At 37.0% G+C, this 23,881-nt stretch overlaps 1 protein-coding gene across 4 annotated transcripts in view; it reads left to right on the top strand.

Annotated features, from left to right (window-relative positions):
* Positions 1 to 23,881, top strand: part of CTPS2 (CTP synthase 2) — a 64,238-nt gene that overhangs the window by 3,790 nt on the left and 36,567 nt on the right. For 2 of the 4 annotated variants that reach the window (XM_017812312.1, XM_017812309.1), the window contains 11 exons: positions 221 to 391; positions 671 to 771; positions 2,551 to 2,667; positions 3,311 to 3,436; positions 6,025 to 6,105; positions 8,771 to 8,922; positions 9,168 to 9,300; positions 11,248 to 11,336; positions 12,071 to 12,165; positions 12,918 to 12,980; positions 13,588 to 13,631. In XM_017812312.1, coding sequence (XP_017667801.1) covers positions 221 to 391; positions 671 to 771; positions 2,551 to 2,667; positions 3,311 to 3,436; positions 6,025 to 6,105; positions 8,771 to 8,922; positions 9,168 to 9,300; positions 11,248 to 11,336; positions 12,071 to 12,165; positions 12,918 to 12,980; positions 13,588 to 13,631 — 1,172 coding nt within the window. The remainder of the gene's footprint in view (positions 1 to 220; positions 392 to 670; positions 772 to 2,550; positions 2,668 to 3,310; positions 3,437 to 6,024; positions 6,106 to 8,770; positions 8,923 to 9,167; positions 9,301 to 11,247; positions 11,337 to 12,070; positions 12,166 to 12,917; positions 12,981 to 13,587; positions 13,632 to 23,881) is intronic. The other 2 variants (XM_017812311.1, XM_017812310.1) reach the window with 1 other exon arrangement.

Raw genomic sequence — 23,881 nt, 5'->3', positions numbered from 1 at the left:
CTGAGGGACAGACATTGGATGTAAAACTAATGACTTGGATATTAAGTCACACAGAATGGCAATATAGATTGGGTTGCAGTATGTGCTTTATTGATGTGTTGTTCTGTCATTTAAAAGAAAAATTCTTCTGTTTTAAGACATTTGTGGTATTCCTGCTGGGTGTTTAATAATTTCTTATTTTTTTATTGTTTTTATCTATGTTTTCACTTTCTTTTTTCAGGTGAGGTTTTTGTATTGAATGATGGTGGAGAAGTTGACTTGGATTTGGGAAATTATGAGAGATTTTTGGACATTAATCTCTATAAAGATAACAATATCACCACTGGAAAGATATATCAGCATGTCATTAATAAAGAAAGACATGGTGATTACCTGGGGAAAACTGTTCAAGGTAATATTTTTAATTTTGTTGGATACTAGTCCATTCAGTCTTCACAAAAGAAGTGATCAGCTAGAACAGGCTGCTCCTTGCTGCACCACCTTACTTTCTCCCTTCCAAGAGAAATGGGCGTATTCCTGTAACGTTTGGGTTCTGGGGTCAAGGAAAGGAGGAAGAGAGAAAGGACCTAGCAGTTTCCTCTTGACTTGCTGTTCATTTTTCCCCCTATGCATGCAAAAATAAAGTAACCTACAGTAAGCTAGGCTTACCTTCTTTGATTTTGTCTTGTAGTTGTTCCACACATCACTGATGCAGTTCAGGAATGGGTAATGAATCAGGCAAAAGTTCCAGTGGATGATGACAGACAGGAGCCACAAATTTGTGTAATTGAGGCAAGTATGGAACTTTTTAGGTTATATATCTGCAGTGAACATAAAATACTAGCTTGCTTTCTCTTTGCTCCATATGCTGAAAAGGTCAGACTGAAGTTTTATGGAGAGCAGCAATGTAAAGACACATTTTATATTCTTTGGTTTGTTCTGAAAGTGATAGGTGTGGTCTTATCCCTACAACTTCCATTTGACTAAATCCATTTTAGAATACTGCTGAAACTGAGCTGCTTAAGAGTTTATTAACTTATGGAATTAAAGCAGACAGGTACTGTAATGTGAACTGCCTATTCCAAGATCCAGGCATTTGACTGAAGCTTTATACTGCTCACAATATTGAGAAAACTTGTGTATTACTTGAAATCCCCCGTGGTCAATAGGAGTAACATTCTAGCTTTCCATAAGAATTCAAATGTCCATCTTGTTACTTGTGGTCATGTTTAAAGGCATAGATTTAAATAATGTGTAAATTGGTTTTCCACTTTCTGGTGTTATCTTTAAGACCTTTGGCAGCAACTTTTTTAATCACTTAACCTGCTGATGTTCTGCACAATGGAAACAACAAATTTCCCCCACCCACAGTAGGGCATGGAGAGGAGGAAAGACACTAATTGCTAGTATTACTACTACAGCAGACAATACCAGAAAAGATTATACTTGAGAATTTGACAGAAGAATATGTCATACATTTAATACCAGAAGTGACCACCATAATCAATAGTGCAATAAACTTTATGACCTGGGCAGCAGAATTGCTCAGTATTTCTTAGGCAGAAGAATCTCTCTTGATTCAAATATACTCACCAGTATAACTATAGATCTTTTTTATGATGTGCACAGTGAGAGTCAAACATTTAATTTAAAACAAATATGAAAAAGGTAAATACGGAAGTTGCACAAGAACAGAAATGAGTGATGGTCTTATCAACCCTTTAACTTCAGTCTTAATTTTCTGTTTTCTCCATATAAGGGGTTTATTTTCTTTTCTTGTTATACACTTGTACCTCCAGCCTGATAAAAGTATTTTGTCAGTACTCTAAGAATAATTTTTCCATGGCAAAATCCTGAAGGAGTTAGACTGAACATGTATACCATGTACAAATGTAATTATCACAAGTTTTTCTGATACTAGATGAACACAAATGTGCAATTCTGTCAAAAGCCGCTTGGTGGCACAGAAAGATCATTCTGAAACACAACTGTTTTGTCAGACTTTTGTGTTAAACTGCGTCATTCAGCGCTTAGTCTACTATAGCTCTATCTGTNTCTGTCTTTATAAATAAGTTTTAGCATGGACTTAGTCTTGCATTTTGGTTTGGTAATAAATATTTGGTAAAAAACATTTATTGATGTTGGAAAGCCATGGTGATGGTGGGAAATGTCTGTATCTTGTTGATCACAACTGCTTCTTAATCTGACAGGAAAATAAAGTTCTTCTGCACAAAAACCTTCACATCAGCTTAACTGTTGATTAGTGGTTCACCCCTTTGATGGCAGCGTGAAAGCATGTATTATTCAGTAACACCGAACATCTTCCCATGGGAAGCTTATGTATTTGGTGTAAAATGATTATAACAAAACTGGAAAGTTGTTTAATGTTTTCCACAAGAAACAAAATGCGCAGAGTAGATGAGGGTTCTTTTCAGAGTGTGCCTGCAAATTTCAGTTGTCAGGTTTTTTTAAGACAAAAATTTCAGAAAACATGTCGAAGTATATAAGAGAGACTTTTTTTTCTTTTGTTTTTTCTTTCTACCGCTGACATATCTAAGCTTTACTTTTCAGCTGGGTGGAACCATTGGAGATATTGAAGGAATGCCATTTGTTGAAGCATTTAGACAGTTTCAGTTCAAAGCAAAAAGAGAAAACTTTTGTAACATCCATGTTAGCCTAGTACCGCAGGTAAGTTATGAGAATTAATAAAATAAATTTCACTCTGTATTGGGCTTTGTATTTGTTTATTTGTCCCATTAACCCTTTTATGCTGGAGTCAAGACCACTACAACTCTTTGTACAGGGCTAAAAGTACTTTTTCATTTGAACTCTAAATTTTACTTCACGAGATGTAAGTATTCATTGAGGAGATTTTTGTAAGCAAAGGTTGGTAATGATGATGTGATTTCACTTGTACAGATAAAAAGGTTCTTATTATTAACTACAGCTATGGATTGATCAGCAGTTGGTAGGATTAATTCTGTGTATTTGAAAACAGAATTATTTGCTACATATGAATATTTTCAAAGACAGTCACTGGAGGTTTTGTGCTGTTTTCGACACTCTCCATTTATTAGCAAAATCCAATTTTTTGAACATTATTATTCTTCTACCCGAGTCAATTATATTGAAACTTTTCTCTGAAAGAAAAAAAAAAGACAAAATAAACCTGACCTGAATTAGGGTCTTCAGAGTATTTGTTAGAAGTGTCACCACTGTTAATTACTTATATGTTTCTGGCATATTGTGGCTCTGTTTGGGTATGTTTACGTCCTGAAAATATTACTTGCAACGAATTTTCTCTTTTAATCTGTAACTGTTTTCTTAGTAGAGGTTGGTTGCTTATTCAAGCTTTCAAAATGTGCCTTTCCAGCCTAACGCCACTGGTGAACAGAAGACAAAACCAACACAGAACAGTGTTCGAGCGCTGAGGGGTCTAGGCTTGTCTCCAGATTTGGTGAGTCAGTAAATACAGATTTTTTTTTATTAATGGTTCATCTAAAAATGTCCTTGCATAACCTGTGTTCAAAGAATAAGCCTTAGTCTCTGAGGAGAAACAAGAAGTGCAAAATATGTGCTGTATTGCTTCACTAAAGCCACAGGAAATCAAATTACTCAAGTTTACTCAAAGTTAACTTAATTGAACTAACTCCTTGCAATATCTTGGGACTGTAGCTATGTTCTTTTAAAGACATCTTTTTGCAAAAATAATTCTTCACTGCTAAAAATAATCTGAAATCTCAGTTTGCTTTGTGGGAAGAACTAGAATGTTTCTGGCTCCTAACATTCTCAAAAATTTCTTTTTATGCGTGATTAAGAAGAAGCAATGTGTATGTCTTCAAAAAGGAAAAATGATTCTTGAAAATATAGTCACACAATTAAATTCTGTGTTGTGCTTCTCTCTGATTTTTTTGAGCTCTTGCATTTTACACTTATGAATGAGTGTTTTTATAACTACAAAACCAATGGATTTATAAACAGGATATACGACAGATGTGTTTAACTTCCAATTGTTGTGAACTGGTGATTGTAATTGTCTTGTGGAGGGAAGGACTTTTATAAATGCAATGCAGTATTTGAAGCTTCAGAGCCTAAACTTCAAGATCCCTCTTGAGGTGCTAATTGCATAGGGAAAGTTGCATGTCATTTTTGAAGGCCGTTAGGATAATTGCCAGTGCCTGACTTCTCCCCCCCCCCTCCCCACCCAGAAAATAAAAATTTTTAAAAAGGTTTTTAAGTGGGTGTGTGTAATAAAAAGAAAAGAGACAAATGTAGTCACTTTCTCACATCTTGAGTTCTTGCCTGGGGCAGTTCTGGCACTGCCAGAAGCACAGTATCTTTTTATTTTTTGTGACTGTTGCTATTGACTGCTAAAGCAGCAAGAGATTACAGTCAGAGTGTAGCCTCCTGGCGCCCTTATGAAGTTCCTTGGGTGCTGCTTCAAGACAATGTTTAAATGGTAACTCTCTTGGGCAGAGGCCCAAGGCCAAGACAGCGCACGGGGAAGCTCCTCCAGCAGCAGTCAGGAGGGCTTCCTCCATGAGCTATGCTGCCAGGCTGCCTGATCTGAACTTGGCTTGTCCTGTTCTGAATGCCTGCTGCCTCCCTGCCTGCTCCCAGGCTTCTTGAGGTGGCATGCTGGGATGGTCTCAGCTGTGTGTGCAAGAGCCTTTCTGTTCTCTGTGGGGTGTCCGAAGTGCCTAAGGAGCACGCTACAGCTGCAGGTATCATGTACTCTGCTACAGCACTGAAAACTTGAGTATATGCTTGTCAGTGCTGCCCTGTTCAATTGAATTGTTCTCATCTTCTGTGTGTTATGTTTCTTTGAGATGCATCTCTGCCACTGTTATTGTAGTTTCTTTATTTTCATGCTGATTCTGATGTTTTTGATTTCTCTGTCTGCATTAACTTTAAATTTGCCTCAGTAAAATGGATTATAGTTTTCAAAATTAATTTCGTCATGTGCTCTTACTATCAAGGTTTATGAATTATACCTTCACCTTCAAACTGTACCGAATTTTTAAGTATGAGTTGTGCTTACTTGAATAGAATGTGCAGATTTTGTCCTGGTGCTTTTTTTACTTGAATGTGCACTAAGTAGGGGAAGTTAATTAGACTTCATCAATATCAGTGTAGTTAAACTGCATTAGCAAGGTGATCAAAGGTCAGCTACAAGTTTCTGAACAAAGGGGCTTAGTGCATTAAGTAGATGCATTTGCTAGAAAGATGGGGAAAATAATGAATTAATCTTGTAACAGGATCATCCTACTTTCTGTTACACTTTCAGGTTTCAAAATAACTTAAGGTAGTAGACAAAGTAATCAACAGACACATTGATAGAGCAGTTCTGCATTTTGAGCTAGTTGCCTGGAGTTACATAATGCAAAACCAAGACCCCTTTCAACAGACACCAAACATATAGTAATTTTCTTCATTGTTTAAAAATGATCAATATTTCCTAAAATTACTGAGTTTTGAATGTATCAGCAAAATACTAGCAGAATAACTGCAGCAGTAAAAAACCCCACACAATTTTGAAATAGTTTTCTCATCTTTGGCCTCATTCTTTTTGTCATGATGTGCAAATTAAAAATTACGAGAAGATGCTAAACTACTGAAATACTAGAAATATGCATGTAAGCTAAGTATTAATGCTCTAAATTTAAATCTGATTTTACTGATAAGATTACAGTATTCCTTTTGATTCATCATATTATTCATCCTTACAGAGCTGCTAGACTTTAGACAAACTATTACAGTAATAGCTGCAAGAAAGGATAACATGAGAAAGCAGTATTGCAGAGTGTCAATGAAAGATACATAAAAATTCGTCACTATGGGTAGGTGACTGGATTACTTCTGCCTTGCTAGTAGATTATTTGTGAGCTATGATATATTGCAGAACTCTGAAAGAGGAAAAAGAGTATAAAAGGCACATTTGTTTGTGCTCTGCTTCCAAAGGAGATGAATTTTTCTATGAAGTATTGAGGCTCTTCTGTTGGTTTGCCTAGTAAATACTTGAAATTTTTCCTTCTGTTATGACAGATAGTCTGCAGAAGTGCAAAACCTATAGAAATGGCGGTGAAGGAAAAGATTTCCATGTTTTGTCATGTGGAGCCTGAGCAGGTCAGTACCTTAATATTTTATTCGTCATTATTTAAACATGTAGGAAAGCATACAAATATTTCTATGTGTTTCTGTTTTCAATCTCAGACTGCTTCATTAACATGTAATTGTTTTTATAATTTTTATCTTGCTGTCCTGTACACTATAGCATTTTAAAAATACTGGAAGTTTGTATGTTAGGTTTTATGTCAAATGGTCCTTAATAATTTAAATGCATGTTATGTAAAAGCTAATCAAAGGAATAGATTTTGAGTGCATGGTTAGTTGCTATACATAGCTTGAAACTGCACAGTTTTCACAACTCTGATTGGTTATTGCCCATAAATGATCTCAGGTGATTGTAGTAATGGATGAACAAAGTGTGGTTAAAGTCAGCTGATTTGCTTATGTCCATAGATGATTGCAATTACATGAACACTTTTACTGTGATCATATGTAATAGGCTATTTATGCTCTTTCAACATGTTTAGAACATCTACTGTGTAGTTATATATCCTTTTATAATTCATGTGTGATTTTTGCCTAATAGTTTGTGATTAATTGCTATTCAGATATTAATTTTGAGAAATCAAATGCTCTTTAATATTTTTTGCTATAGTAAAAATTCAAAATAGATGCAAGTAGTTACGTGGTATTTCAAATATGTGTCAGTGTTGACTTCTATCTCTGCAAATGTGTAAGAAAAAGCTTTTGATAGCAAGATTCCAGATGAGGACTTAGAGAACAGTGAGGCCATTGCTTCATACCCCCCACCCCTCATTCCTTCCATCTTACTATCTGTGGAAGACAACACCCTTGATCAAGCTAGCTTCCAGAAAATTCTTCAGATATGCTTTGTGGTTTCTCTTCAGCCAGAGAGAGACAACTGAAAATTCAGTCAAAGAGAAATGGTGTGTGCTCTTCTGGCAGTATCAGGCTGCGTGTAAGCACATACGTGCTCAGATCCCAACTGCAATTATTATGTCAGTCTAAGTGGACCAAGAGCAACATGCATAACTGAACTTCCATAAGAGCTCCATGGCAGGGAGAGAGCTGTCTTCATGGCACTGTTCCTTTTTTTCCGAATTTCTACCTTTTAGGGTAGTACCTGAATGGTTGTACCAGTCACAACTTTCATGAGGGCAGAGTGCTGCATTCTTCTTACACTGTTCTGGCTAGCTCAAATGTCTTTCCTCAGCACTGAATTGTGTAATATATGTTTGTCTGGTGGTTAGACCCACCCTAACTGAACTGTTAGGTGCCACACTGTGTTGCAGCCTTTTTTTTCCCCTCTTTCTTTTGTTCTTTTTTCTTTTCATAACTGTATTCATCACAATTCTGCAAAACCATTCTCAAGTCCACTGTGTGTCTTAAAATTAATGAACCACTTTTGGATTTCAGAAGACACTTATGTGCATGTCTTATTTTCCCTAGAATGATCCTGGATTTTTTCTGAAATCAATATGTCCGTGTCTCTCTTGTACTGGGAAGCTCAGAGCTGGACTCAGTACTGCAGGTGTGGCCTCACCAGTGCTGGGTAGAGGGAAAGGATCATATATCCCTTGACCTGCTGGCAACACTCCTCCTAGTGCAGCCCGGGGTACCAGGGGTTGGCTAATGTTCGACTTCACTAGGTTGTTTCTTGTTAAGCTTCTTTCCACCTGGGTGGTGTCATGTAATGGTGCCTGGGGTTGTTTCTGCCCACATGCAGGGCTTTGCACTTACCCTTGTTGAACTTCATGAGGCCCCTGTCAGCCCATTTCTTCTACCTCTTGGCAGAGTGGCAGCACAGCCCTCTGCCCTGTCAACCACTTATACCACTTTGGTGTCATCTAAAAACTGGCTGAAGGTGTGCTCTGCCCCATCATACAGAATCAGTAATATAATATAGTATAATATAATACATATTACATAATATATAATTATATAATAATAATATTAATGAGGATGTTAAACAGGACTGGACCCAGTACTGGCCTCTGGGGTACTCTGATAATTACTGGCTTTCAACTAGACTTTGTGCTGCTGATCATCACCCTCTGGGCCCAGCCGTTCTGACAGTTTCCTTGCTGTCTGCTCATCCATACATGAACAGGTTGTCTATGAGGATCTTAGAAGAGATAGTGCTAAAAGCCTTCCTGAAGTCCAGGTAGATGATATCCACTGCTCTCCTCTTATCTGCCAGGCCAGTCACTTAATCATGAAAGTTTATCAGATTGGTCAAGTATGACCTTCCTTTGGTGAATCTATGCTGACTACTCCTGATTGTTTTCTTGTGTTTTGTGTGCCCAGAACTGGCTTCCAGGACAGTCATAACTAGTCCATGAAGACCATGTGCTGTTTTGTCCACAGTCTTCCTCTAAGTGGATTTTTATTTTATTTATTTCAAGTGAGTCCTCCCTCCTCTCTTGAGTCTATGTACTGTCAAGACAAAAGCAGTATCTTTAGCTTGTTAACAGTCTCCATAGTCAGCACAGCTGTAACTTAGAGCAGTTAGTGATTCTTTCTTAATGTTATATCCTTAGGATGGTAGCTGCCAAGCTGTCCTGCTCATTCAAAAGAAAAGTATTTAAAAATTAGAATGTATATAGAAAGAAAAAATGCTTGTAGTATCCAAAAAATAGAATGTATGTTTCCTATGAAGAATTTTAGGTAAGTCTTTTTATGTTATGCTTTCTTTTGCTAGGTGATATTTATTCATGATGTTTCTTCTACTTACCGAGTACCAATCCTGTTGGAGGAGCAAGGCATCATTAAGTATTTTAAACAGAGGTTAAATTTACCTATTGATGACCAGCCAAGTGATCTTCTAATGAAATGGAAGAAAATGGCTTGCAGGTATTCTACATCCTGCTGCTTTTTTAAGAAGTGTTTTAATTCAAGTTAGGTTTTTAGCTGCTGTGAAGTCACCAGACTGGACTGGAGTCCAGGTGCTGATCAACACCTGTGAATGGTCTAAGTTTAAAAACATGGTCAGTTAGGAAATTCTAGAAGGTATTTTGTGGAGTTTAAGAAAAAGCAAACACTTAAAATGTTTTCTTTGTGAAATCTGATGTAGTAACTGAAAAACTTTTTTTTGTCAGATATGAAAGGTTGCTGAAGGTGTGTTCCATAGCTCTCGTTGGCAAGTACACCAAGCTAAGTGACTGCTATGCATCTGTTTTCAAAGCTCTGGAACACTCTGCACTGGCAATTAATTACAAACTGGATTTAATGGTGAGGATATTTCTGGCTTTTGCTTTCAGGAATACTGTTGAATCTACTGTGATACCGTACTAGTTCCCATCATGTGAGGCAGTTTTAATTCATGTGAAAATCAGAAAATGAATCATGCAGATAAATAAAGACAGGCCAAGCATCTAATTTTTTAAAAGAAATGTTTACAGATGTAATTTTTATTTTATTTTTTTTTTGGAACTAAAGTTATCTGAAGGGAACACTGAAGTTACCCAAAACTGGATCTGATGAAAAAACAGACTTGACCTGCAAATTTGTATTTACTATCAAAGTTAAATTTCTCTTGTTCTCATGAGAAATGGTTTCACGGTGGACTTGGCAGTGCTGGGTTAGTGGATGGATTCAAGGATCCTTTCTAACCTTAGTATATCTATGATTCTATGACTAGAAAAGGGCAAATGTTGTATCCATGTTAAAAAAAAAAGAAAAAGGCAAAAATGGCAGGTGGTCAGCCTGTCTTTGTTCCTTGGGAAGATTATGAGCAAATACTACAAAAAGTTGTTTTTGTGTGCATGAAAAACAAGAAAGTGGGAACAGCTAGAATTGATCCCTGGAGATTTTTAGATCCTGGCTTTTGATGATCCTTAGCAACTTGCTCCAGTTTGAATTGGTTTGAGTAGAGGGTTGGGCTAGAGACCTCACAAGGTCCTTTCTGACTTATGTGATTCTGTCACTATAGTGTTACTGGCAGCTGCATGGTGGGAAATTTTTTTGATATGTAAAATAGCTTTGCTTTTAGCAAAAAAGTGAAAGATGCCCTGTCTGCAAACACACAGCTTTGTGTGCAGCTGGTCTTAACTTTGGTGGGGCTTTTGCATTAACAAGCATGAGACTTGATGGTTGCTAAGCTCCAGTGCAGTGCTGAAAGGTTAACAAACAAGGGTTCCTGCTGTACTTACCTGCATGTCCTAACCTCCTTTTAGTGTTTTTGCCCAAAGGCTCTTGATAGAATGCCATGCTCTGAAGGAACTGCTTCATCTGAATGATGAAATGTTGATGCTGCTTGAAGTGATAAATGTGCCTGCTCAATATCTTTGGCTCCTTTGGCACAATTAACTTAAACTGTAATTAGTTTCTCTTTCCAACCCCCAAGCATGATAAAATGTCCTTTTAGTAGATCCTGTAGTATTCTAGTATTGAATAACAACATTCAGAAGTAGTTCTAGGAGGCAATCCTGTCTGTCTGGAAAACTGTCAGCAACCTTCTTGTCAGATTCATTTCTCTGCACATGGGTGAATTCTGTCAGTTTGGATGATCTCATTTTTGTGGAGGAGGGACTCTAGAGCAGGATGTGATTAATTACATTATTCTGAGGAGAAGACTGACAAAACCCAGAACCAACTCTGATCTTTTGTGTCCCCAGTGCAGTACATAGCCATCTCACTTCACTCTAGTGGTACCTCAGGAGCTGTGCTGCTTAATGGCACTAGAGACTCTAATGCAGGATTTCTAGTAGGGCGTGGGTAATATGTCTCCCTTTCTACACAACACTCCCCAGAAATGCCTTTTTCACAGACAATGCAGGTTTATCCAATCTTATAATAAGATTAGATAAACTGTGGCACCCAAAAGGCAGGGAAGTGAACATCCCGGCTATCAGCACCACTCCTCGACTGGTTTCTGATTGCCATAGGGAGATAACCTGGGTACACAGTTATGTGAAGCATTCTAGCAAGTCTGATTGCCTGGAGGATGCCAAACAGGACTGTTGGCAGGCAGAACTTCTGAGGTATGTGCAAAAAAAGGTGCATGGATTGCTGCAACTGGAGCAAACACTGTGTCCTCAAAACAAGTACTGGGTCTTCAGTGAATTTGTTACAGGTTTATTCAGAAATTCACTTGAAATGCTTAATAATTTTTCTTAATGCTTGATTATTCTTTCTGTGGAAGAAAAGACCATTTCATTGCCTATTTTTCTTTATTAGTACATAGATTCAACAGAACTTGAACGTTCTACAGAAGCAGAGAACTCAGTGAAATATCACCAGGCATGGCACAAACTGTGCAAAGCAGAGTAAGTGATGTTGGGTATTCTGTGTCCAAAACGCAGACCATGATATTGATTTCATATGCTGAAAAATGTTTCAATAAATCAGATAATTTCTCAATGCATCCAAACTTCTGTTACTTATGTAAAGGGATATATTACGTGGTTGGTGACAAGCTTCAGACATAGGAAATGAGGTATCAGCCTATACCCTCAAACTCTGCTTTATTCTCTTTAGACAAGTTGCAGTTGTTTAGTTGTTGGGTTAGGGTTATTCTTGTTTTGGTTTTTTGGATAGCTGGACTTTCTTTACAGTGTAGGTCAGTGAAAGGTGCTTGTAAATGCTGTTGACACATTGCAAATGTCTCTGTTAAGAATCATTGCCAGGATTTCAATTTGTATTTGTAAAGGGATATTGTTTGTTGTCAAAATGCATTTAGTTTCTACATTATTGCTTAGAAGATGTAAAGTTTTGGTGTTGGGATCCTAGAGTAGTGAATATATAGATAGTTTATTTGAGCAATATGTGTTTAAGCAGTCGGAATTTCACTGTGAAGCATGAGGCTGGTCAGAAGAGAATTGGGGTGGGTGGATGAAACAAATCTCCAAATTTAGAGTTAAATTCTTTGTACTTTTCATACAAAACATACCTTTCATGCATTGTGCTTGCTTAGTTGCCTCAAAAGTCTTCAGTTTGTATGGATTTCCTCTGCTGGCTTGATTCTACATGTTAATTCTTTTATATATGGCTGTCATTACAGTGGCATTCTGGTCCCAGGAGGGTTTGGAATTAGGGGAACAGAAGGCAAACTCCAAGCTATCTCCTGGGCAAGATCAAAAAAAAAACCTTTTCTTGGTAAGATCGTTAGAGTCAGAAATTACTGTGTTTTGCAGATGTATAGCAAGCTAAGTGATTTGATTAAAAAAAATAAAATTAACCCCACACTAGGGAAGGATTCTGTCTTAGGGAAGTATATATGATGTTGTGGATGCTTGCCGTGTAAATAATGCCCAGGGTCATAGTTGTGTACTACATCTGTATAAGGAGAGTCTTTGCTTCTCATTGTAATTAAATCACTATAATTATATATGTTAAATAGTGTGCAGAAAACATAGGTGTCTTTGTTGGACACATTTGTTGTATTAGATTATTTTTGTTGATTTACTGATATATTTTATTGTGGTAAAGTCATCTGGCCTATAAGCTGAGTGCTGTTTGTGTAAATGCCTCTCAAAATTTCATTCCTACTCCACATTTCTTACAATTTTTTTAAGTTTCTGAGTAGCTGCCAAAGCAAACTTTGAATCTGGATATACCCAGGCTTTCAGGTTCTGTTTGTCTTTGCAGTAATTATTGGTAAAATAGACAGGAGGAAAAAAAATCTTTGAAAGGGCTTAAAGCACGTAATTCTGTCACAGGTATTTACAGTGTGCCAAGTTTGAAGTGTGAACTTTACATTGAGTGGCAACTTTTGATTTAGCTTTTTATAAGTCTGTGCATATACACTGAGTACTAAGATTTCAAAGTAGTCAGGTCTAAGACAGAAGAGCAAGTACTTAGTCAGTCCTGTTAAATTCTGGGGGTTTTGTTTTTGTTTTTTTTTCTAGGAGTTTGCCTGGGAATGCAGTTAGCAGTTGTGGAATTTGCAAGAAACTGTTTGAATTGGAAAGGTGAGCTCAGTATGCTAGTGTGAATATGATTTGCTTAGAAGAAATTTTATTCTCTATGTGAAATGTATGTCTATTACTAGAACTATTTACAGATCCTATGATTGTTAGATACTTAGCTCTTGCAGCAAGATCATTTTCAGCCATATACGCTGTGCAACCTCTCTGTGCAAGGGAGTAGGAAGTCTTTATTATGCACATTGCTTGAAACCTCTTTCTTGATCTATAGCGTAGGAGAAAGTGTGCTTACAGTTCACCTCTAGTCTCTTTCTGGAATGTGCAGGTGGCGAGAAGTAAAAGTGGTTTTCTCATTTGCCTTCCTTAGCCAGAGTAGAGAAACCACAACCACTGCAGTAGTAGTATGAAGAGATTTAGCTCATCAAGGAATTTCTACTACTATGAGCTGAGAGGAAAGAGTTTTGGAAAGTAGGAAAGGGAATGTGTGTGTCTGAGGTCATATACCTCCTGTGCTTGCTTCAGAAGTGGTGCAGTGTTTCAACATATGATTGTAGTTTAAATGCAGACAAGCCCTGAAATGCTACAGAACTGTTACAGGTTTGTAGTGCATGTAGAACAAATGTACTGTGTTTACTTTGAATTTCTGTTTCAGATGCAAATTCTACAGAATTTGACCCAGACACAAAAAACCCTGTTGTGAGTACAGTTTTTCCTGCATATGTTTTGTGAACATACATTTTTGTTAAAAAGGGAGTTATCTCTGTGTTAGTTAAGATCTATATATATTTTTACGTGGTAGGACATGAAGTGTTTTCTGCTGTCCCTATTTAATATTGTTTAAAAAGGTATTTTCTTTTGATAGTGTCTTACCATTACCTGCTCACTTTTGTGAATTATCTTAGCTTTACTTTTTTAATCTTTCTAATATTTTCCTGTAAACTGGCTGTAAACTGATCCTAGGAGTAGACAATAATGATTAGGTTGGCTTTAGTAGGGAATAAAATATAAAAGGGAGCTGAAAAGTGTAGCGCAAAGCTTTTATCAAAATATAAATTTATATAAAAAAGATAAGGATTAAATGGAAAGGGTTTGAAAAATTCTTGTTTCCTTTATATAAAATGCATTAATAATCACTACACCCCTCCTGCTGACTCATCTTACAGTCTTCCTTTTGACAAAAATTTCAGTGCTGCAGATAGAGCAGGACTTTCTGCATCATATGCTGATGGTAGAATTCGAGTGAAGTTCATCACATCGTCACTGTAGTAAAACTTAAAAATGATCAGTGAACAAGAGGTTTAAAGAAAATGAAAAAGAACAGAAAAATGTGAGAAATAAAACAATATCTTGGTGTAAGATGTAAACATCTGTTCTAGTGACAAATTAAGTGAGTTGCTCATAGTGACCTACTGTTTCTATATGAACTTCCTTCAAAAGTGTTTTGTTGGCATTTGCAAGTGAAACTTCTTTTTTTCATGTCTGCTTAGTCTGAAATGTACCAATAGGAGGGTTTTGAAGCATTTGACCTTTTTGACAAGGTTGTTTATTTCCATAGCAAAGATAACCTAGTCTGAACTTTTGAAGGTAAATTAAAGACCTAAAAGTTTTAGTGTTAAGACTTGATGCTAAAACTTCGTGGTGTTTGGAGATGTCCTCAGGTGAGCAAAGGTAAACTTTTGTGGCCTTGCCATCATGTAAGAGATCTCTTCCTTCCTCTTTCTTGAATTTGTGCAAAGACATACTGTTTCACTGGAGAGTTCAGTTTCATGATAGCAATATGTTGTAAAATGTGGAAGATGTTGAACACTTACTGTAAATTCTTTTGGTATCAAGAAAGGAGAGTACAGAAGACTGATTCTGGGCTATCTTTGTTTTTAGAGCTTTTTGAGTGCCAGTTTTATGTAATTGTAATTAACTGGGTGATTTGCAGTTTGCATTCAAGGACAAGTAAGGTAGATATGTTAAAGTTATGTGGACATTAAGTTAAGGAAATATTAGAATGACTGTATGTGTCATAGAAGATTAATACATTGTTTACAAGGGAAGCAGTATGCTTGCAGTATGTATAATGGATATTCTTTTGTTCTGAGCTGCATTAAGGTTCTGAAGTTGGTTATTACCAGTCATATTTCAGCATCTTAATCTAATCTTTGACATTTCAGTTTTGGACAAGAAATAGATATAAATCATTCCAAGGGGGAAATTTGCACTTCCAATAATTATAACTGCTAAATAATCTGCCTTAGCAGAGTCCATCTTGTGCTAAAAACTGTTTAGATATTCTATATAATCAATAAAAATGAATGGAAGAGAAGCACATTAGTGAAGCTTGTGAAATATCTAACTGATGTAGATGTTTCATTATGCAAGAAAGTTAATTGGAATGTATCAGCACCGATAATATCTTGTGACGCCACCGTATGCTAAGGACCAAAGCAGTGTACTTTTCTTTTGGTTCCTGCTCCTTTGGAAACTGAAGGGGGTGAAGAAAGGTACTGGAGAGGCAGCAGTTCCTTTTATTTTTAAGAAAAAGACAAAAGTTGGAATATGTAGCTTGGCGTGAACCCAGGGCCACCATAAAATATGCAGCTACTTACATCCCTTCTTAATTTGCCAAGCATTCAGGTACTCAGAACTGTACTTAGCAAAGCTGACAGTTTCTTCTAAAATACTTAGAAAATATATTGGTCTTCTTTGCTTTCCTTTATCTGCATCTATGGAATTTTGAACCTTTTTATTAGAAATAAAAACTGAGATTATCAAGTAATCGTGTATCTCAGAATTACGGAGAATCATAGAACCATTGAGGTTGGAAAAGACTGCCCAGATCATTGAGTCCAACCTTTGACCAGTCACCACCTTGTCAACTAGACCATGGCACTAAGTGCCACGTCCAGTCATTTCTTGAACACCTCCCGGGATGGTGACTCTACCACCTTCCTGGACAGTCCATTCCAATGCCTGACAAACCTTTCAATGAAGAAATTCTTTCTGTCGTCCAACCTTAACCTCCCTTGGTGCAGCTTGAGGCTGTTTCCTCTTGTCCTGTCACTAGTTGCATGGGAGAAGAGGCCAGTCCCCACCTGGCTACAACCTCCTTTCAGGTAGTTGTAGAGAGCAATAAGGTCACCCCTGAGCCTCCTTTTCTGGAGGCTAAACAACCCCAGCTCCTTCAGCCACTCCTCACAGGACTTGAGCTCCAGACCCTTCACCAGCTCTGTTTTCCTTCTCTGGGCATGCTCCAGCATCTCAATGTTTTTCTTGTAGTGAGGGCCCAAAACTGGGCACAGGACTCAAGGCACGGCCTCACCAGTGCTGAGTACACGGGGACAATCACTGCCCTGGTCCTGCTGGCCACACTGTTGCTGATGGAGGCCAGGATGCCATTGGCCTTCTTGGCCACCTGGGCACACTGCTGGCTTGTGTTCAGCCATTGTCAGCCAACACCACCACGTCACCTGGGCAGCTTTCCAGCCACTCTTCCCTAAGTCTGGAGCAATGCCAGGCATTGTTCAGTAGGGAAGGTGAGGGAGGTACATGAGCTTTGAGCACAGCCCCTCAAGTTCTTGATCTCACCTTGTTTGATTATTTGTAGGTGATGTTCCCATTAAGTATTCTTAAGCTTTCTACTTTATAGCCTTTTTGGAAAATAATGACAGATGAATTGTTAGTGTTCTTTGCAGGAAGGTGGCTGTTCAGAAAAGTAATGCATTTGCTTGAGTGTAGTGCTTGGTATGAATTTTCTCATACCAGTGATAATTTGGTAATTTGGCAAATGCTAATTTCAAAAATAACTCCTTTAAAGGGAAACTGTGTAGTTTGTGAACTGCTAATGAACTGGATTCACTGGATAGACAAACAGTCATTTGTTTGTTCCATTTCCCTCATCTTCCTCTATTATTAAATTTTTTTTAATGAGCCTTTAAATTATTTTCTTTGTCAATTTTATTGCAACTGCATCTAATACTTCTCTAGAGGAAAAAAAAAAAAAAAAAGACTCTTTCCAGAAATAATTGCAATGCTTTTTTCTTTTTTTTTTCCTTTGATTTAAAAAAGCTAATTTTAATTGTGACTGTTGTTCTTCGTGACCTATTGCACCTTGTATAGGATCATGAAACTGAATTTGTTGAAGTGGATAAAATTGCATTTTCTGTATACTCAAGAAATGCAGAAATACATTTTGCCAGTAGGTGACACTCTTAAAACATGTTTAGTTCTTGGTACCCATGTTTCCTATTCAGGATCTCAGTAACCTTATTGAATTCCAAAATTTCTAAGGTCGTCTAAGAGATATAAAGGAACACGTCTCACTCACATAAAAGCACCTCCTAAAGTTCTGCGATGTACTTAGGTGTGTAAAGTAGCTACCACAGCTTAGTAAGCTAATAGGCAGGTGGTGTATTTAGTTTTGAAATTGAAGCATGCTGTTAATTGAGAATTTTTTTTCATAAACCAGAAAAAAGTAATAAATATTATGATTTTCTTCCAAGGAACAATATATTTCAACAACTAAAGGGTTTTTGTAAAAGAATGGCCTGAGTGCCTGTTAGAACATTCATATCATGTCTACGCATAGTATTTTTTGAGGCTTCTATTCATGCATCACTGGTGTGTAGTACTTTACTCCTCATTTCATGGAGGGAAAATTCAGGGATAGGAACCACAGTCATATGGGGTCTTGAATGCACTTGACAGACTTTGCAATTAATCTGAGTCTTTAAGTCGTTAAGTAACTCTGAGATCTAATTAATTTATCAAGATAATGGAGGGTGCTGGTGCTAAAATTCAGTCCAAAGTTCCAAGTTATCTAGCAGGATTAGCGCCTAATCTGCTGATTACTTGCCTTCAAAATTTTCATTCTTCTCATTTCTCTTCTTTGACTAATTTCTTCTTAAGGTAAATAATAATGCCCATAAATTACTTGTGGGAAAACACATCTGTCACAGGAATCATGCAATGAAAAGGTTAAAGCTTCACCAGAGAAAGGTAATGAATGTTTTAGTTGCAAAAGCAATCCCTCAGTTTATATACGTAATTACCTATTACAGGAGTAATAACAAAAAAAATAACGTACTTACATAAATATAATTTAATGTTGCAATTATCATACTTGGCATTGTTACATTGTTACTGAAAATAAGTACTTCATGTTCTAAAAAATTGAACTGTTTGCCCTATGGCAATTTTGTCTTATGTAATGATGAAACTGAACTGGGAGGAGTATTGGATGGTATCCACTAGGGAACACTCCTCAAATGGAATGCTACATCTTTCTTTTCGTGTGTTATAGAAACCGTGTGATTTGAATTGCTCTAGAGGTCCAAATAGTAGCTCAGGTAAAGCAGGGTTTGTTAAATGACACCTCAGATGTAGCGTGAAATAGAAACAGGTAGTTCTGAACTAATTGCAAGGCGTTTCAGCTGGAAAGTGTGGCTGGTGAGTATGCAGGAAACACAATGCAGACACACTTGTTACCTGTTAAATCTTTATTCCATATGTTTTAAAATAATAACAAATCTGTGGGTTTAGATGTATGAATAACGTAAACAAATGCCAGGCTGTTCTTCAGTGCAGTGATATTTGTTCTTGCAGATGCCTTACTGTCCTCTAGTAGTTATCCTTTTTATAAGCATCACAAACTCATCAAAGCTGACACTTCCATCATTATTTTTGTCCAACGATTTAATTATGTTATCAAGTGAGAATTGATCCTGTTTTTATAGGACAAGAATTAAGGAAAAAAAAAAGAATGAAATAAGTAAGATTACCGTGACTATTTCCCTATTAAGAATGTTGCCAAGAAGTGACACAGTCAATAATAATCAGTGCTACTTGAAGTAACACTAGTGGTGTTGTATTTACTAGTTTGACTGGTTAAACTAGAAGTACAGCTTGCTATTGTCTGCCAAAAATGTTAACAAAGAGGCAGTGACCATTTGGGAAATACCAAGTATTACTCAGTCTTGTTGGGGTAAATTTGGAATGTATGAAACAGCAGGTGGTATAGCTGCATCATGTACACAGTCACCAATGAAAAATTAACATGCATACCACCTACTCCTTTATTAGATACTAATTTGGGGCCTGCATGCACTATTTGAAAAGGTGTTGCTACTTTCTTTACTCTTTGGACCAGGATCTGAGAGTCTCTTTCCTTCCCCTTTTCCCCTCTTCGTTAGGGATACTGTATTCACTGTTGAAAAAATTTTGATAATGTATTAAATCTAGTTTAGATTATTAGCTTCTTTTATATGTTGTGTCTGGTAAGAGTGCATGTAACATCCTGATGCAGTGAGTATTCTAATAACAACCCTGATCAGACCAATTAAATAATATAAACCAAATTTGAAGTTATAATTTAAATTCTTGAAATGTTTTCTTTTTTAATACCTTATATCTGTGTATGTTTTGTAATGGCCTGTTATGTTTTTATGTTGATTTATTATGGTGCCATAAATTTTTGCAAATAGACCAGTTGCTTGAAAATGTCTGATGTTCAGATAGAAAACATCAGTATTGCTTTTTCTGAACAATTCCATATCTGCATATCTGGCAAAATGGGTATTCTGCTAAATGATCTCTAGCTAATATAAAATGCATTATATTTCTGAATTTGCTATCACATTTCTATTAATTTTTGGCAATTAATTTCTATCATGTTTTTTAAGGGGAAAAAAATCACACCAACCTTTGTGTTTTGTTAATAAGCCATTTCATGTTAATTGAAATGCCTAAATTGGATTACTGTAATTCTCAAAATACTGGATTTTTCTGTTGGGATACCACTTATTTCAGACCTTTAGCAAAAATGGGTTCTGTCAGCTATCCAAAACACAGTATTTAGGGATTTGTTTGTCTAGCAAAAGAATCTAAATTGAGTCCTAATGCAGTTCAGGAAAGGTTTGGCAGAGAATATATATGAAATCAGAATCTAGATTTTTTTCCAGCTACAGGAAATGGGTGTTTCTCTAGACTAGTGGAATTTCTTTTCTTTATTTAACATCTTTCCAGAATGGCAAACCTTCTTTTATTTTGTGATAGTGGGAACTTAATCTAGATAGAAATTGGCTGAGATCTCTTGCTTCTAAATGTGTCCTACTGTTTTACTTGGTTTACAAATTTTTCTTCTCTGTATTTTCTAGATTCAAGATTAATTATTTAGACTGAAACAACAAATATTTTATAAGACTCAGATGCAATATTTTAAGTGAAATTTGGCTTACATTAAAAAAAAAAACAAAAACCAAACCAAACCAAACCATAAAAAACCCTCCCCAAAACAGCTTCTTAGGGTTTTTGCATTTTGTTTCATAAGTCTTTGTTATAAACTCCATGCTCAGGTATCTTTTTGGAACTACTGTTCGTTAAACGAAGTTTTATAAGGCAAACCTTATTAAAGAATTATTTATAGAGTCAGTGAAACCATTTGGGCACAATAATCTGCCTTGAACATCATTGCTTGTATTTCCTTTCTCCTATCCATTTGATAGGAAGCACAGTAAATAAATAAGAGTGTAACTTACCTTCAGATACTGTGCAAATTGATTCTGAAGTAGGTTTTTCAGCCCCCCGATGGACAGTGCACTGGTGCTGCCCTCCATTAAAGCATACTGGGTAAAATACTTCAGAAGGTTTTCATTGAGTAAATGTTCCATGTTTCTCAGATGTTGCCTTGAAGAATAACTGTAAACAAAGCAGATAATAGCAATCCTCAGAATTCAAAATACATCTGAGACGCTCTTCATTGTTTTACTAACCATGTGAAATGATTAATACTTAACCTAGATGAAAGAGCTGAGCTTTTTTCTGTAAAATTAGATCAACTCTGCCAAGAAAAGAAATTATCCAAGTTAGGTCCAAGGATTTGAAACACCCAGTATATGTTTAGGTTATGCTTACCTCACTCAGAATGTGGAGCTTTCAAATGTATTCGGCAGAAGTGAGAGTTTCAGATTGGGGTAACCTTTATAGTTGCTTGTGTGCTCCACCCTAATTATGAAACTGGCATTTGTCATTGAGTCAGTGCACTAGTTACTGTGTTTTCAATAGTCAAAGGAATAGGATACTTTAGCTGCAGAAATGACTAATTTTTTTTATCTTTGAAATGTCATCATCCTCCACTGCACTTGATGTAGGTTTACTTGGTCTTTGTAGGTGATCCTGTAGAGGTTTTCTCACTTGAATTTTTGTATTTTACACTTCAAGATGAACCACACTCAAAGAAGCCTGAAACAAACTCCTATGGGGATATATATATAGCATTTGTTATTATAGTGGCCTTTTTGAAAATGGTAAATATAAATTTGTTTTAAAAAGATCCAGATAAATAACATATTAAGAAGCTACTTGCTCTCTGTGTGAGTAGATAATCACCAATTACAAGGACACTTCTCCAAATTTTGTGCTGTTTCTTAGCACAGGAAAGTGATGAATTTCCTCTGAGATAAAATTTTGGTTGCTACTATTCAGAATCAAAACACTCCATGATGTGAATGAAAAAAGACTGAAACATTCTAAATGAGAAAGCTGAATTTAAGGTTCTGAAAAAACTTCTTGGGAACAGTTTCATAACTGAGTATTGTGTTCTACAGGTTCTGAATATTCCATTCTGAATGTTCCAATTTATCATGTTCCACTGATGATCTGTGGGACATTTTGATATTCAGCCTGTGGTTGATGCTTCATGACCCAACACTGCTGATTTTGCAACTGCTGAGTTATTGGCTCTGGCTGTGGTTTCTACGTGTGGTTTCTAATCTGCCTGCTGTCTGTTATGTTTGTTTTTTTGGTGCTTAGTCCCAGGCCCACTAACAAGATTTTTCACCCTATCCATCACTTCTTGAGAGTCACTCATCAGTGTATCACTTATAACTGAGCCAAGAGCTTTGTGAGTCTGTAGGAGATGGATGGGTTCAAAGGGATGGTTTTGGAACTGCAGGTGTATGGGTGTAGGATTCCATGACAGGTAAGCAGGAGGGAAGACCAGAGAAGACCAGGCAAACTTTGCTAGATAAATCATTAGATATGCACCTTGCATTTAGCATCCCGTTTGAATTTGCTTGTACTCACTTCCCAAAATGTCAGGGAGATGAGAAGGTCCTCCAGAGATCACATAATTCATTCTTCCCTTTGCCCTGGAGTGGGATCACCAGTGTTTATGTTGGATATATGCTGAATGTATTCCTAAATGCTTTAAATAGTGGGGACTCCACAGCCTTCTTGTCTGGTCTATTCTTTGTGGTTCCTTATCTTACTATTAGACTGTATTACTGTATGTCCACAAGCCTTGTTGCACTGAAGCCCTTTGCTTCTCCTGTCTCCATAGATAGGGAGAAGAGACCTATCATCTTCCTTCTTAAAATGACCTTTAACATCAGCCAAATTCCCTGTCCTCTTTTTTTTTTTTTGATACAGAAATCCTTGCTAGTTTAGTATTCCTTTGTGAGTCCTACTTCTTGGATCTGCTCATCTTTTCTTGACTTTCTTCAGTTGGTTCCCATCTTGAGGTGCCATCTCCAAAGTTGTACCACTTGTTGACCACTCTGGGTGCTCATGGTTTTTCAGATTTAAATAGTTCCTGAGGCATCAGGAACTGCTTTATCCCTTTTGGAAGTGGTGATGGGAAGCTGGTGTGCCTGATCTATATTGTTGACATTGCAAAATTTAAGTGTTCAAATTACTTGTCTTTGTACCTAAGGCACCTCCCTGAGTTGAAAATGTAGTAATAAGATGCTTAGTAGTATGGAAAAATTGTGTTTCGAGGGATTACAACTTAAGAAATTCAGCACATTAACCTTGTTAATTTGTTAAGGGTTCATTAAAGAACACTATCTAATTGCAAAATAGCGTAACTAGTTCTACTGAAACATCTTCCCGTGAAAGTGAGAGACCGATGTCTGGAAATTTGGGTGATCTGCTGAAGAGTTGGGTGCCAAATCAGGGGAGAAATCCATTCTCCTTAGGTCAGCTTTATTCACAAGGCACTGTAATCTAGAGGCTATCTGAATGTGAGACTGGTGGAGCTGGGATTTGTAGTTTGATCTCCCATCTCTTTGTTCTCTTCACTCTCATTTAAACTGCAGTGCTCTGCTCCAATAGTTTGTGTGGCATCTCTGAATTCTGTATTGGAATCAGCCCCAGAACTCAGTTTGACAGGTCCCAGTACGTTGTCTTTGCCAGAAGACCCCTTTATAGGACATCAGTTCTATTCTGAAATAGGTCCAGCTTATTCAGCACAGCCCAGTAGTGGTAGAACTACAGATGTAATGAATTCTGGTCACTGATTAAGAATTTGAACAAAAGTAGGGGAACATAAGTTACTGTTGCTGCTGTTAGATGATGTGTGACTAGCAGACATCAGCATTTATCTGTGCTATAGAACACCACTTGAAGCTTTGAAGTCTGTGCAGGCTGACTCCCAGTGTAGAAGCTGGAGTCTAGCTTTGGTTACAGTGTTTTGCTGCTCTTTCTTGAATATATGAAAATATATCATTCCTGCAGTTTATGACATAATTGAATTGAGTTTGCCCTGAGCTGGAGAAATCATGTTAGTAAGCATAATAGCCTTTTGGAATTGACATTTTTATTGCAGCTTAGGTACAAAGCCATTAGCAAAAAGAGAACTAAGTTGGTGATGTCTTGTAAGACTGTTTAGGGATGCATGTCACGTGTCCCTGTGATGGTTGTGGGTCATTTTCTTTCAGTGATGGTGTGTGCAGATTCAGTGTTCACTCAAAATCACCTGTTGGTGAGTATTGCCCTAATAAACTGGTTTGCTGGCATATTTGGAGCAAGCAATTCCAATCATATTGGAGAGTAAGAGAATACAACATGCAGGCATGATTGAAGTTTGGACACCGCTGCTAGTGGTAGGAGGGGTGAAATTTATGGCATCATGGTCATGTGCATTTAATGATGGATGAAGTGGGGTGGTAACTCAGCTGCTG

This window comes from Lepidothrix coronata, unplaced genomic scaffold (genome assembly GCF_001604755.1).
Source record: "Lepidothrix coronata isolate B3197 unplaced genomic scaffold, Lepidothrix_coronata-1.0 Scaffold35, whole genome shotgun sequence".
Classification (NCBI taxonomy): Eukaryota; Metazoa; Chordata; class Aves; order Passeriformes; family Pipridae; genus Lepidothrix; species Lepidothrix coronata.
Note: the sequence above shows the minus strand (reverse complement) of the source record. Positions and strands in the feature narration are given on the sequence as shown.